We start from the raw sequence: 15,538 nt of genomic DNA on the forward strand, positions 1-15,538 counted from the left end.
GAACACATGTTTCTTATCAGTGAGTGGCAGGCCACGTTTTGTCAGTATGCACACGAATCCCCATACCTTGGCTGCCGTGGTGGAAGATATCTGCAAAGTTTTTAGGGGTAACGATGGTTTGGATTACAGGCTGGAAAAGAGCCTTTTCAATGAATGCTTTATGGGTAGTGGCTGAAAGGTTATTAAAGTATTTGCAAAAAGGACTGGATGGATATGGGAATTAGATCCAGGAGGTGTATGATGAGACAATGGAAATTTGTGAGGTGAAATAAAAAAATAATGTACATTTTAATGTGATACACAGGTCCACATATTAGGGGGTCATGGGTTCTTCAGTGAGCAATTAATAAGAGGTAAGTTAATAGTACCATGTTATGAAAACAAAATACTGCTGCTGCAATGCTTAAGAAAGACAGACTATGTGAAGGAGGCAGCAAAAAGGTTATGGAAGTGTGGGGAAGTGGAAGAGATGTGTGTGATGTACAGAAAAAGAGCAATGAGATGGGAGGTGTAGTTAGAATGTTGTAGTGGGAAACAGCCTAAACCACGCAGTCAGAACAAAGCGTGGCTGAACAACGCAGGCGTAATCACAGACATCTAAAACTTGCATATGCCTTTACCACACATATGCGTGGGTTAGACGTCCGTGGTAGTTAGCACTCAGGGTGCGTAGTGCTGGGGTGTTTTAAGGGCTGGGGTTGACTTCATATTTAGGGCTGGGGACCACATTTCGGTTTCAGGGCAGGGGGGGTTGGGATGTTTTCAGGCCTGGGGTCGTAAGTCAGGCGAGGTGGCCAGGTTTTACGGCATAGAGCGGGGCTAGGGGAGAACCTTAACCACGCATATGCCTTTACCAAATATGTCATTACAACCAAATTAGTTGTAAAGGCATACGTGGTAAAGGCATGCGTGGTTAAGATGCGGTCGTTGCTAATATCGCGTTGTTCAGCCACGCGTGGTTGGGGATAGCGTGGTTGGAACATACAACCGTTGTAGTGAATGAGAGGTGTACACTCTTCTTGAGAAGGGATCCATGTTGGAGCCAAACCACCGACAGCTGCATCAAATGAATGAGAAGAACTAATAAGTCTGTTGAACGCACGCCTATTACTCAGAGAGTGGTAAACATTATGACAATAGTATCTTGCACCTGCGTGCAAGCATCAGGGTTGTGCTGGCCGTAGCGGGCACCAGGTGTTTCCCCGGTGGGCCAGAGGGGTGGGGGCGGTTTTGTGGCCGTTGAGGCCGTTTTGTCACCCCCCCTTGTAACAAAAGCGGGAGCGGTGCTTCTCCCCCCTCCCCACCCTCCAAGCTCCAGCTCCGTTTGGTGGAAGCAACCACTGAAAGCAAGAAACCCTAAAATATTATGCGCTAGTTATGATGTCATATATGAATGAGATCACTGATGACTTGTTAAATGGCATCATTGCTGACATCACTACTGATATCTCAGATGACCCCATTATAACCTAAGCCAACCATAACGTCACTTTAACCATTGTTTTTTAATTGAGTTTGTGGAGTTTTTTTAAATCATATTCTGCATGCTGCTGTTCATCAGACTAAACGCTGCCGCGCACAGACTTCAGCTGTATTCATTCAACATTTGCAGCTGGGTTTTCATCCCTTCGAGAGGCCCTGTACCCAGCCCGCAGCAGGGGGCCGCCCCTCACAGTCCATGCGTTAACAGCAGGGGTTGGCCAAAAGGCCACGCCTACAGTCAGGCACTGCGACGAGCCCTTTGTGGGCAGCCAACCCGTGTAGTGCACAGTAAATGTCTAGCCTTGTTTCACCTCATGCCTCTTTATTTCGCCAGCCTAAACTTCCTGTCTCTTTATATCATTCAGGTTTTTTGCATCTCTACTTTCTGCCATCTGTCACTATTTTCCTTTTCTCCTCCTTTTAAAACCACCACAGGCATGTGTGAGGTAGAAGAAATCTTAATCCCAAAAGCTGAACTATAAGAACTATTGACTTCCACGACAATGCTTTCCTATCACTACGTGTGGTAATACCTAATACATTAAATAGGTAAGAAAGCTACAACATACCATATGAGTATCTTTCTGCTGGGCTAAAGTGCCTAAAAAAAAATTAAAAATATAAAAAGTAACCTGACCTCAGCATTTAACTAAGTCATTCCACTTTAAAGTTCACTTATTAAATGAATCAAATAAAAACTCAGGTTTCTTCAACACCTGGTGTAGATTCATAATTAAAATTTCCCAGAAAACACCTTCCACATTGACCTTACTGTCGACCAGTACAAAGCTGCTTGTGGGTCAGCAGCACATGCCGCCCGCGCACCCGAGAAGCTGCTGTGCGTGCTGCACTACCATAAGTACTGTTAGAAGTGTGCATGCAGAAAGGATATCACCCCGCTGTTTCCTGGCTGGCAATTCAGAAACTGACTTTGGAAGTCATTAAAATAATCTGAAACATCTTGCACTCTGTAGGGATTGCCAGAGGAGAGACCCAGTTGGATTTTTCTTGGCGCCCAAGTTGAAAAACCTTGCAGAGGGAACAGGCCGCATCTCACTGCAGGCACTTATGATGAAAGTATCACAAGGGTTACCTAGCACTCGAACAAACGTTAACATAGGGGCATCACAGAGACAAATGCTTCTTCTGTACTGTTAGCTATCGTGAGTACATGTGCTGACAACCTCTATGTGTTCCCATATATGTTGCATGTTTCCATGCTGTAGCGCTTGTTGCCTGAAGACGTAAAGCTGCAGATGCACAAAAGTATTTACGAGTGCGGGAAGTAGTACTACAGGAGTACTAATTTCCATACTCTTACATTCCTTTGTGAATCAACCCAGAAACATTCAACTTCCTATTAGGAAAAGTTCAAAGAGTCCACGGTCCTTTTTATTTTATTGTAATTGCATTTGAGTATTCGCATTCTATTCCTATTTAAGATGTTTAGGAGCCAATTTACAAAGGAATGTGAGAGTATGTGGAAGAGTACTACAAGAGTCTGGAGCCAAGCTATTAGATGCCATTGATAAATGTTTTACCACTGTGGGGCGTTTCTTTGTAATCTCATAATAGGAACTAGACGAATGAATCTAAAGTTGAATTGATAAATGTGATAGTGATTGTTAGAACACTCAATAAAATCTGTTTGCAAAAAAAAAAGAGTACTACAAGAGTACCACTTCCCCAGGCAAGGACGGAAGAAACGCCCATTCCAAGGTAAGAAGAGGAATTTACTACCTCCATATTTAGTGGGGGTGTAGAAGAACAAATTTCACCACGGGGAAAATGTTTTTGCCCATGCAGAAAACATGTGCAACTGCAGAGTGGGCCTTCTGCTTAAATCAACACTATATATATATTTCTTCATAGGAGTTATAGGACCCCGAGGGATATGGCACCCGGCATTTCCAATAGTACACTAGTAAACCTGTGTCTGGTGCCATTTTCCAGGTATACTACTTGAAATGTTTGTGAATTGAAAAATAAAAGTAGAAATACGTTCAGATCATGGACATCTCTGCATGATCTTTTATGCTTTTTTGTGAATTGAGCACAGAGGTAATGAAGCCCATTAGGTCATCTGTTTTAGGGACATGCCAACATGGTTTTGAGGAACAGAAGAATTATATACAAAAAAAACCTCAAAGAGTAATTTTTCTCATGACCTCTCTCATTTATTTCAGGAAATGCTGGTGGAAAAGAAGTTCACGTTTTCAATCTGACATCGTTGACAAAGTCAGAAAATATTTTGTCTGCTACGCTGCATTACCATATTGGGGATTCTTTGAACGCGAGTTGGAGGTGTTCTCATTCTGGTGGGTGCGTGCGCCATGGGCCCAGGAAGCAAGGGATTCAGGTCGCTCTGACCCTCTGGGGCTTCCCTTCTGAGGAGAACCAAACCCGAGCCCTTGGCCATTTTGTTTTAAACATGTCGACCACGTTACCTTGGCAGTGGAAGGACATTACTCAGGTCCTGCGTGAGGCGAACCAGAAACACGAGCTTCTGATTGGAGTCAATATCTCTTCGCCAGGAATTCCTCTTTGGAAAAGGTCGTCATCCAGCCAGGTGCCATACATACTCGTGTATGCAAATGACTCTGCCATCTCTGAGCCAGACAGTGTGGTGTCAAGTTTGCAGGGGCATCGGAATTCATTGGTCGTTGGCCCATTGAGGCTAGAGAAACCCTCAAAGACAGCTGCAGTTGAGCAGAGGAGGAAGCGGTCCGCAGACGTTCTCTTGCCCTTGCAGAACAATGAGCTGCCAGGCGCAGAGTATCAGTACAATGAGGATGAGGCATGGGAAGAGGGTAAACCCTACAAATCCCTGCAAACAAAGCCTGCGGAGAGGACAAAGGGCAAGAAGAAGCCAAAGAAGAGCAACCGGCAGAAAAGCCAGACACTCCAGTTTGATGAGCAGACCCTGAAGAAGGCGAGGAGGAAGCAGTGGAATGAGCCAAAAAACTGTGCTCGGCGCTACCTCAAGGTGGACTTTGCGGACATCGGCTGGAGTGAATGGATAATTTCACCCAAGTCCTTTGATGCGTATTATTGTTCTGGGGCATGCCAGTTCCCCATGCCAAAGGTACAGTAGAAAGACCTATGATGTATTTTTCAAATGTTTCCTTCTATGCATTATTCTGTTGAACAGGGCTATATGTTGAAGTTTTGTGATCTGTTCAGATATTGTAGATAATTAGAAAGAAATAGGGGTGGGCGAGCCACTGAAAGCTCGAGCCGAGCTCGAGCCTGAAGTCTGGCTCTGGCTCAGCTCGAGGTCGTGTTAGAGCCTCGAGTCCATAACAAGCCGAGTTTTCATGTGGCTTTTGCCTGCCATCCTTCCGCTACCCAGGTTGTGGCGTTATGGCCAGAGCTGCCAACTTAAGAACTGGGGAACCACGTTTGAGACTTGTCTCATTATCCTGTGAGTGTAGGGAAATCACTTAATATTCTCGTGCATTTAAAATATAAATGTGACCTTGTGTAATGTGACTTATTAATGTCAAGGCTTCCACATGTCAATACACTTTTTGTTTTTTAATTTTGAAGAGACTTTGTTTCATTAGATGTGATGTTTGTTGTATGATTTACGAAGAAAACATTTTCAGGGTCCTCTGGTGCATGTGATGAAAGATTCGAGCCACACTGTTGGCTCAGCTGTTGGCTGTTAATTTGTAGGCTCGCCAACCTCTAATTAGAAACAAACAGTATTGCTGTTAACCATTAAAATCATCATATTCAAATGTTTCCGTTAGAGGGGGTGTTGAAATTAGTATTATAAATTTGCATTTTGGTCTTATATGCAAGACTATTTTTTCCAGACCCAATTATTAGTACTGCTCTGCGGATAAAATGTGTGCATGTTCCAGTTTAAGTTGAAACGATAGGCAGGTTTACAATTACTGCTGAAAGTAAAAAGAAAGTAAATGTATGCATGAAAATATATTGCACGATTATAGAGTAAATACATTTTTAAGTTACACAAAACACCCATGTGTGAACTCCAGCCGCCATCTTTTAATCGTCACCAAGGAAATGGTAATATGCGGCTTAGAAGGCTGAGCAATTCGACATTAAGTAATGCACTCTGTGGGCTGGTGTGCACACATAGTGAATTTGTACCTGTCGTTTCACACGCAACTGCCTCTTACATTTGCAGAGGGTAATAACTTTACATGTAATCACGAACCCCTCTGCGTCTTGCATGCATGCACCTTACTATACAGGCCGGCATTAAGAATACTTGGTGGAGCCCGGCACAGCAAACTCACAGCATCTGCTGCCATATGCTGGTATTAGCCATGTTAGATGCCTTGTCATTATTAAATAGAGTGGGTTTCCTTTAAAATCCAGCTGTAAATGTTGGAGGGATTTGTAGGGTCTTCGCTCCTCCCATGCCATGTTCTCATAATTAAAGGGCGTGGGGCCCTGAAAAATGTGTGGGCCCTGGGGAACCAATGCTGAAGCCAACAAGAGAGAGAAAACTGAAGAAAACAGCAGGCTAGCCCACCCTCATGAATCCCAGACTTCTTGCAGGACTTGCATCCACGGTGGACTTGAATGGAATGGGAAACGTGCAAGCTTCTGCTGTGGTAGCAAGTGCATTTACTAATAACTGGCAGCAGAGCTCAACAGCTCACTGAGACCAAAGAGTACTCTCAAAATAAAGTTCAAAGGTTTGGGGCACAGCGTACTTCAAATCTGTGTCAACCTCTACATGCGGTAAGTGCCAGGCCACACATACAATTTCTTCCATACAGTCTGCTTTAGCCATCCACTCAATGTACAGACTGCACCGTATTATAATTGCAGTGATTCCCACACCAATGTGTGCTGTCTGCTTCAGACCAATACAACATATAGTCTGGACCACTCTGCTCCACTTCATCTGCGCCATGCTCCACATGCAATGCGTGTCACATGAAATGCTTTCATACTCCATTATAAATCTGCTCCACAACCTATATGAAGACTTTACAACAACCTGCAGGCAATGGCTTCCATTCCCACAAGTGATGTGTGTTACATCACATGCAGTCTGAGCCATAGCCAAAACTGTCTGAGCCATAGCCAAAACGTAAACAATACCACACCCCATTTTTGGAACGTAATCAATACCACACCCCATTTGTGATACGTAATCAATTCCACACCCCATATGTGATATGTGCAACACCCAATATCATATGGCCATCAAGCTCTACACGCGATGTGGGCACCAGTTCAGATGCAACGTGTTCGGGTACATGATCTCATTTGCAGAAAAATCTGCCTACAATACGCTCCACCCACAAACTGCACCACTCTCTGTATGCAATGTGTTTCAGATACCGTGCCATGGATATAGATTGCTCAACGGGCTATCTGAGTCACATCAGAAGTCTGGTTTTACTGGATTCAAGAACGCACCTGGTGAAACCAAACTTGCATTGATCAGGGACTGCACATGGTGTTGGGCCCAGTAAATCCAGGTTCAGCCTGTTATTCTCAGCTCTAAGTTCAAAAGCTTGTGATGGTTGGTAATTGGAGAGGGTGGACTGGCCAGAATCTTTAACTCTGGTCCTGGTAGCTCCCCGTCTAATAACCGGACATCTCATAATGAAGCCAGGGGTGTGGCCATCAATAGTGCGGTGTTATCTGGGCCCAGGGCCAAGAGGGGGCCTCTGCATCCCAGCTAGTGCTGTTTCTTACTACCAAGCCAGGGCATGGGGTGGGGGCATTTCCATTGTTTGCATTGGGGTTCAATGTAGCGTGACCAGAATTTTAAAGCCAAAAACTGGGACATTTGACAAAAATAAAAGAAGGACTACCATTTTACTTCAAGAGAGCACATTTAACCCCAGTAGCTTGCCTGTTAATTAAATTGCTTTCTTGAAGCAATTGTTAACTCTCCCTGCTTTTTAACCCCTCATGTGCGTGTGTCGCCCAACGGCCGCCGTGAGCACTACCTCGGTAGTGCTGTGGCGCAATAAATCACCCGCAATGCGGCGGAATTTACGCCGCGATTAACGGATCAAAACATAAAAAAGCACCTCCCACCGTTTTTAGTGCACCCTCTTTAAAAACCGGGCCATGAACTAAATTTCCTGAAATCTGTTGGGACAGCTGGTGCAAAAACAGGACCGCCCTGGCAAATCCGGGACGCTTGGTCACTCTTGCTCATTGCCTCCTCGCTGCTCCACTGAATGAAGCACAAAAACTAATCCATGTTCACCCCACACAGTACCCTGCAAGTGCTGCACTTGGGTGCTAGACTACTCACCTTGTCCACCCAGGAATATGGCACATTAGTCCTCATGCATTTACAACGCATGCCATTACAATGCTGTCATTACAACCACCATGTTGTTACATCACAAATCTTTACAACGCAAGTCGGAACAACGACTTGCTGTAAGGAGTGCTGGATGTTGCAATAGTATAATTTACTATTCCAACTCCAGTCTGTGCAACAGTAGGGAAGGTGTTGGATTTTAAATCCAACAGGTTCTGCCCCCTAACGCAAGTCGTTTTCTGACTAGCGTTGTAAAGGTATGCAATGTAACAACGCGGCCATTGTAACGACCGCATTGTAATGGCATGCGTTGTCTCGCATGCGTGGTAAACGCTATTTACTCCACTCAGACACCATGCAACATCAGTATGATATGTTTTCCAGGGCTTTACCACTCTCCCTTTTAAAACAGGGTAGTTATTTGTTTGCTGCAGGTTTGGACTCCATTAACGTGAGATGTAAACTGGAGTGGTTCATGTTTTAATGCAAACTTTAAATCAATTTCAAGCACTTACAATTTTCAAGAATAGACGTTATGTAGCAGAGCTAAAAAAATAAAACAGTCGCTAAGGAATCCCAAACTTTGAAAAATAACCACAGTATTTAATTTTACAATTTCCATACAGCTTTTTAATCCGCTACGACTCGGGAATCCTAGGTTACAAGAAACCAGATGTTGCAAGAACATTTTTTTAAAACGGAGCCTTGTCGGAGCTAGAGGTTGAATTTTGGGGACAATCCGTGTTACTGATATGCACTGCATACGGGAACTGTTTATTATTCTGAGGGTTTCTGGCACTTGGCATAAGTCATCTCGAAGGCCTGGTATTGGCGCGCATGGCATTTCTCCGCGTCGCAGGTGTTGCGGCCCCGCAGCGAGGCCTGGTGTTTTTCTTGACTCCAGGCATTCCATCTTCTCCTACATTCTACCCACCCTTCTCGCTGACCCGCCTCCCCGGGTGCCGCTTGAGAGCAGAATGGCGTGGCTGCGAAAGTTAACAACCTGCTGGGTAATCGGCAGCAGCTGGGCCTCGTTTTCCTCCTCTTAAATTCCTGACCCTTCCCTTGCGCTGATTTCAATTATCGGCCTCCAGTGGTGCGCGCTGACTTACAGGACGGCTGCCCGCGCGCTGGCCAGGCCCCTCTCCCTCGTCAGGAATGAAGCCAGTCGCCGACGTCATTCCGTCACCCCTCCCGCATCTGCTACGCGGCCCTGCAGGTCAGCGCGTCTCTCAAGAACGTACAGCTTAGCAGGTGCACGACCAACCGGGGCCGGACAGGTCCGCATTCCGTGCAACTTACACCCTTTCCAAATCTATCGGCTAGGTAAAAAAAAAGTAGAGGTTTTCCCCGCGCCTGCTTTCTGTCATATTGAACTGTCATGAGAGAAGGGCCTCGTGAACTCCTTTATAGAGTTTTTTTTAGCATTCATCCGGGTATGGTGGCGCAGTGGACTAATGTATTCAATGGAGGAGCCTGGTTTTAAAGTAGTGATTGCATGTTCTAATCTCCATGGGTTTTCTCAGCTTTTCCTTTTCAGAGGCAGATACAATGAGCAGTTGGGCAACAATAAATGTGTTATTCATCCACAAAACTTGAACGTACGCTAGAATTACATGCTATTGTATAGCCTGTCACAGCCCACCACTATTTACAGGCTGCATGATACCAACATTTTATAGTAAATAAATAGGTAACATATTTTATCCATTGACGTATACTGAAGCAGAGACAGTTTTAGGCAGGGGTCAGCTCAAGTAACGTCATTTTGTGCTTCAAAAATCAGGAGTCTTCCAGTCTGAACCAGTTCTATTGGTATGTTTGGTGCTGGGACCAATTCACGAAGAAATAGGGAGTGTAACTGATATCTATGATGTTTCAGACCTGCCACCTTCCAAAAAGGGGTGGGCCGGTTTTGTGCCAGTGGGGGCCGGTTTTGTCACTGAGGGTCGGTTTTGAAGCACTGCTGCAATCTTGCCCCCCTGTAACAAAAGCAGGAGCGGTGCTTCTAGCTAGCACCCTACTCTCCCCTCCGCGCCGGGGCCGGTCGAGCAGCAATCTGCCAGGGCTGGTTGCTGTTCCCAGTCCGGCCCTGGCTCCAACCCTGCAGAAGAGTCTTGTGCTTCAATTTCATGCTCCATCGAAATACAAAATTAAAAACAAACCATTGGTGCTCTTCCCCCTCAATGTTGCTTAAACAGTTCATGTTTAGTGTCATAGGTGAATGTACATTTTAACAAGTTTTGTTAACATAAGATATCAATTATATATTCCACGTGCAGGTGTAAACCTTCCAAAAGCTGATTATGTGAATCATGATCTGCATATGTGTCTGTAGATGGCACGTTTTGCACACTTACTAAGGTCTAGAACAAGTGTTGTGTCTAAACTAATTCTTACTATATCTGCAAGAGGTTTGAAGGGACAATATAAGCTAAGCGAGCTGTGAAGGCCTTACAGGACACTCCTTGGGCGTTCTATGGAATTTCTATAATTCCTGTTCCTTCTTGACCTGCAAGCGAAGCATAAATTAGGGTTTGGGACTTCTATTTGAGAATTTCGGTTTAACTTTGTGAAAAAGGAGAGGTAAGAGCCCAGAGAAAAAGGAGAGATGTTACCAAGAAGGCATTTTACGTTAGGGGGGTCTGCCATAGAAACGTACCTTCAATTGTCTTAATTGTAAAAGCGAACCTACCACATATATTACATGTAAGAAAGCGAGGGGAATATCTCTGGATTGGATGCAGAACATTGCATAATTTGCTTTCCCTGATCGGCCATCTGAAGGTGTTTACGTAGTGATAGGTGTGAGCAAATGTATTATTTTATGGACTTAAACAAACTTTCAGAAATTCATACAGGATTAGCAAAGGTGGGAGCCAGTTGGACTGGACACCAATGAAACAGACATTTGCAATGTCTATTATAGAGGGATGCAAGCATGAAATGATGGAGTTTGTAATTAAATACACCCCCGCACGTGTGACCAACATTGGGGTCCTATTGGAAATAATGTAGCCAAGGAGCTATCTAAGTCCTATAGTAGCCAGAGGAATCTCTTTTCCACAGGTTAGGGTTGGCTGAAGAGGAATCTCCAAGCACCAGCTTTTCGGAGTAGTGCAATCAATCAATCAGGTGTTTGTTAAGCGTGACTACTCACCCGTAAGGGTCTCAAGGCGCTGGGAGGGGGGGGGGGTGTTAGCAGGCTCCAGTCCATCAAGGGGAGGGGGTCTGTCGAAGAGCCACCAGGTTTTGAGGTTTCTTGCAAAGATGGGGAGCTATGTTGTCTGTCTCAGGTGGAGCGGCAAGGCGTTCCAGGCTCGGGCTGCAAGGAAGGAGAAGGAGTGGCCTCCCGATCTCGTCTTTCTGGTGCGTGGGACCACAGCGTAGGAGAGCTGGGCAGATCGTAGGGTCCTCTGGGGTGCGTGTAATTTGAGTCGGCTGTTCAGGTATGCCGGTCCGGTGTCGTGGAGGGCCTTGTGGGCAAGGGTGAGCATCTTGAAGGTGACTCTAGCTTCGATGGGTAGTCAGTGGAGTGTGCACAGGTGCTGGGAGATGTGGCAGTGTCTTGGCAGGTCGAGGACCAGTCTTGCGGCGGCGTTCTGGATGTTCTGTAGCTTGCGGGTAAGGTTTTTGTTTATTCCGGCGTAGAGTGTGTTGCCCTAGTCGAGTCTGCTGGTGACCAGGGCGTGAGTGACGGTCTTTCTGTGTTCGAGAGGGATCCATTTGAAGGTCTTATGTAGGAGGCGGAGGGTGTGGAAGCATGAGGACGAGACGGAGTTGATCTGGAGGTCCATTTTGATCTCGGAGTCCAGGATGATTCCCAGGTTGCGTGCGTGGTCCGTGGGGGTGGGCGGGCTTCAGAGGGCGGGGGGCCACCAGGTGTCGTTCCATGCGTCAGGGTTTGGGCCCATGATGAGTACTTCTGTTTTGTTGGTATTTAGTTGTAGGCAGCTGTTTTTCATCCATTTGGTGACGGCTTCCATGCCTTCTTGAAAATTGTGTCTGGCGGTATTGGGTTCGTTGGAGAGGATGAGTTGGGTGTCGTCTGCGTATGACACAATGTTAAGTCCGTGGGTTCTGACGATGGGGGCGAGTGGAGCCATGTATACGTTGAAAAGTGTAGGGCTGAGGGAGGACCCCTGGGGGACCCGCAGGTGGTAGGTGTAGGGTCGTAGAGGAAAGGGGGGAGTCTGACCAGCTGCGTTCCGCCGGAGGGGAAGGAGCAGATCCAGTTGAGGGCCTTGTCTTGGATCCCTGCATCGTGGAGTCTGCGTATAAGGGTGCGGGGAGAGACTGTGTCGAACGCCGCTGAGAGGTCGAGGAGGATGAGGGCTGCTGTTTCTCCTTTGTCCAGTAGGGTGCAGATGTCGTCTGTTGCAGTGAGGAGGGTGGTTTCCGTACTGTGGTTTTTTCTGAAGCCGGATTGGGAGGAGTCAATGATGTTGTGCTCTTCGATGAATGTGGCGAGTTGGCTGTTGATAGCTTTCTCGATGACTTTTGCTTGGAACGGGAGCAGGGGGATGGGTCTGTAGTTTTCTGAGGTCGGTGGGGTCCACCGAGGGTTTCTTCAGGAGGGGGTTGACCTCAGCGTGTTTCTAGTCGTCGTGGAACATGGCGGTTGCCAGGGAGCGGTTGATGGTGTGGCAGAGCATGGGTGCGATGGTGTCAGCGGCTCTGTTAAAAATGTGATGGGGGTAGGGGTCCGTGGGGGCCCCGGAGTGGATTGACTTCATCGTCTTCAGTGTGTCTTCGGTGGTGAGGGCTGTCCAGTTGTCGATCGCCGGCTTCAGGGTGTCGGGGGGGGTTGGTGAGGGTTCAGTGTGTTGGTTGTCTTCGTTGAAGTTGTCATAGATGCTCTTGATTTTGTGGTGGAAAAAGGTACTGAGTTTGTCACAGAGGTCTTGTGAGTGAGGGATGTCGGTGGACTCGCTGGTGGGTTGGGCGAACTCCTTGATGTTGAAGAGTTCTTTGCTGTTGTGTGCGTGAGTGGAGATTGTGGGGCCGATTCACAGAACTAACTTAAGACAAAATCCTAAACTTACTACTTTTGGTATTCACAGAAGTTAGGATTTTGTCTTAAGTTTGACTTAAGACAAACTTAAGACAGACTTAAGACAGACTTAAGACAGACTTAAGACAGACTTAAGACAAACTTAAGACAAACTTAAGACAGACTTAAGACAAAATCCTAACTTAAGTCTGTCTTAAGTCTGTCTTAAGTCTGTCTTAAGTCTGTCTTAAGTCTGTCTTAAGTCTGTCTTAAGACAAACTTAAGACAAAATCCTAACTTCTGTGAATACCAAAAGTAGTAAGTTTAGGATTTTGTCTTAAGTTAGTTCTGTGAATCGGGCCCTCTGTCTTCAATCGCTTTTTTCCTCGTTTTTCTAATGAGTTGGTGGTGGGCGTTGGTGGCGGCTCTAAAGTTGTTGTAGGCTTCTGTGGATTTGGTGTTCCTCCAGGCCTTTTCGAGGCGGTGGCAAGTGCGTCTGAACTCTCGAAGTTCGATGGTAAACCATGTAGCTTTCTTGGCGTGGGTGTTGTTTCTCTTGAAGGGGGCTATGGTGTTGGCGCTGTCGGTGATCCATCTGTGCAGGGTTCGGGCTGCAGTGTTGGGGTCGTCGTTTTCCGCGGTGGTTGGGGTGGAGTTGCTGAGTGATGAGGTTAGCTGGTCATCTGTGATTCTGGTCCAGTTTCTTCGTGGGAGCAGGTGTCTGTGGATGGTGGGTGTTCTGAGGGTGAAGTGGATGCATCGATGGTCAGTCCATGGGAGTTCGGTGGTGTGGCTGAAGGTGATGGAGTTACCTGTTGTGAAGAGGGGGTCGAGAGTGTGTCCTGCTGAGTGCGTGGGTTTGGTCACGATCTGGCGGAGTCCAATGTTGTGGAGGTTGTCCAGGAGGGATGTGGTGCTGGGGTCCAGTTGGTTGTCGAGGTGGAAGTTGAGGTCTCCCAGTAGGGTGTACTTGGTGGACACGGGGAAATGATGTCCGTGATGGAGTTGGCAAAAAGTCTGCGGGGTCCAGGGGGTCGGTAGATGAGGGTTCCTCGGAGGGTGGTGGTAGGGCTGGCCAGTATCTTGAAGTGAAGGTGTTCCATCAGGTCTGTGAGCTCGTCAGGGAGTGTGCTCACGTGGAGGTTGGATTTGTGGACGATGGCGATTCCTCCTCCTGGGCGGGTGGGGTGGTCCTTCCTGGAGATCTTGTATCCTTGGGGAATGGCGATGGCGATGTCTGGGTCCCGAGGTGGTGTTGGTCCATGTTTCAGTGAAGAACGCTACGTCCGGGGTGGTGCTGTCGAGGAAGTCCCAGATTTCGGTGGCGTTTTTGTGGAGGGATCGGATGTTGGGGAGGATGCATTGCAGGGTCTTCGTTTGGGTTGTGGTCTTGTGGGTGGGTTGCGCTGGGTCCGTGGTCTTGGCGGTGCCGCAGGTGTGCCGGCAGCGGTGACAGCTGAAGGGTCCGTGGGTGTCGGCTGGTGATGCTAGCCTGCAGTTGTTGTTGCGTCCTGGGTTGAGAGAGTGGAGTGCTGCTGGGTCGTAGTGTTGGCGCTGAGGAGGTCCAGGGTTCCTGGCGCTGGCCGCGGTAGGGTCACAGACGGACGCAGATGGGCTAGCCTTTGGTGCAGCGCGACCACTGCCCACGTCCGCTGCGCAGACGCGCAGCAGCCTCCATTAAGTAGGGGTTGGGGAGGGCTGGACAGCTGGGAGGCGGGAGCGGGGAGGGGAGCTGGATTGGGCAGGTCACGTTGGTCATGCTGGGGGGAGGGGCCGCGGAGGCAGCAGCGGCAGGGAAAAACAGCCAGAAAAGGCAAAAAGGGAGGAAAGAGTGAGAATGAGGCAGTGAAAGGTGCAAGAAAAATGGGGAAAAGACACAGAAGGAGAGTGAGGGGAAGTTTAAATCAGTGAAAAACAAGTGAAAACGGAGGAAAGACAGAGGGGGAGTGAAAGGGGGAGATTGAAATCAGTAAAAACGAGTGAAAACGGAGGAAAGACACAGAGGGAGAGTAAAAGGGGGAGATTGAAATCAGTGAAAAACAAGTGAAAACGGAGAGAAAGAGCAGAGTGAAAGAAAGAAAACAGAGGTCCACTGGATCACCAGGGATGAGGCACAGGTAAAACCTGCAGGTGGAGGAGGGCCTCGAACATCAGCACTTGAGAGTGCAGGGGCTCGGGGGAAGGCCTCACTTGATGGTGGAGCTGCGAGGGGGGGAGAGCAATTTCACTGACCATGAGTTGCACAATATACAGATGGGGAGATCACTGAAAAGGATAGTTTGAACTGAAATGTGATGTGCCTCTCAGGTGCTCGATTGTGAAGTCCTACAGCAAGGATAAAGGTATTTTAGTTATTAGCAAGGTGGACCAGTAGTCAAGGGACATTTTGGAACCAATGACATAGAAAAAGTACAGATGAGGATTCTGCAAAATAATATAAATGTATTTAAGGTGATCAAAGCAATTGATGTCCATCATTTTCTTTCAAATGTAGTTTGTGGAATGAAAAGGGTTAACATGATCTTAGCGATTCAAAGAATTACACATGGAGCTAACAGGGTGTGTCTTGCATTGTTGTAGGGATGTGGGGTCCACCCTGGTGCTCTGAAACCAAACCATGTGGAGAACGGTGGAAAAGGTCACAAGGGGGGAACCTTGCTGAAACCAGAAGACACATTGCTGTTGAATTTTCAGTCTCACCCTAGAGAGCATCTTCGAGATGCTCAGCCTCACCATTTTAAGCAAAGGAAATCCAAAATGGGCATGACTTTGTAAGATCAAGGGTCCTT

The 15,538-nt window shown here is 47.1% G+C and overlaps 1 protein-coding gene across 1 annotated transcript in view; it reads left to right on the forward strand.

Annotated features, from left to right (window-relative positions):
• BMP3 (bone morphogenetic protein 3) overlaps positions 1-15,538 on the forward strand; it is a 102,304-nt gene that overhangs the window by 61,821 nt on the left and 24,945 nt on the right. The window contains exon 2 of the mRNA XM_085641084.1: positions 3,669-4,567. Coding sequence (XP_085497210.1) covers positions 3,669-4,567 — 899 coding nt within the window. The remainder of the gene's footprint in view (positions 1-3,668; positions 4,568-15,538) is intronic.

Source organism: Triturus cristatus, chromosome 2_2 (assembly GCF_964204655.1).
Source record: "Triturus cristatus chromosome 2_2, aTriCri1.1, whole genome shotgun sequence".
NCBI lineage: Eukaryota > Metazoa > Chordata > Amphibia > Caudata > Salamandridae > Triturus > Triturus cristatus.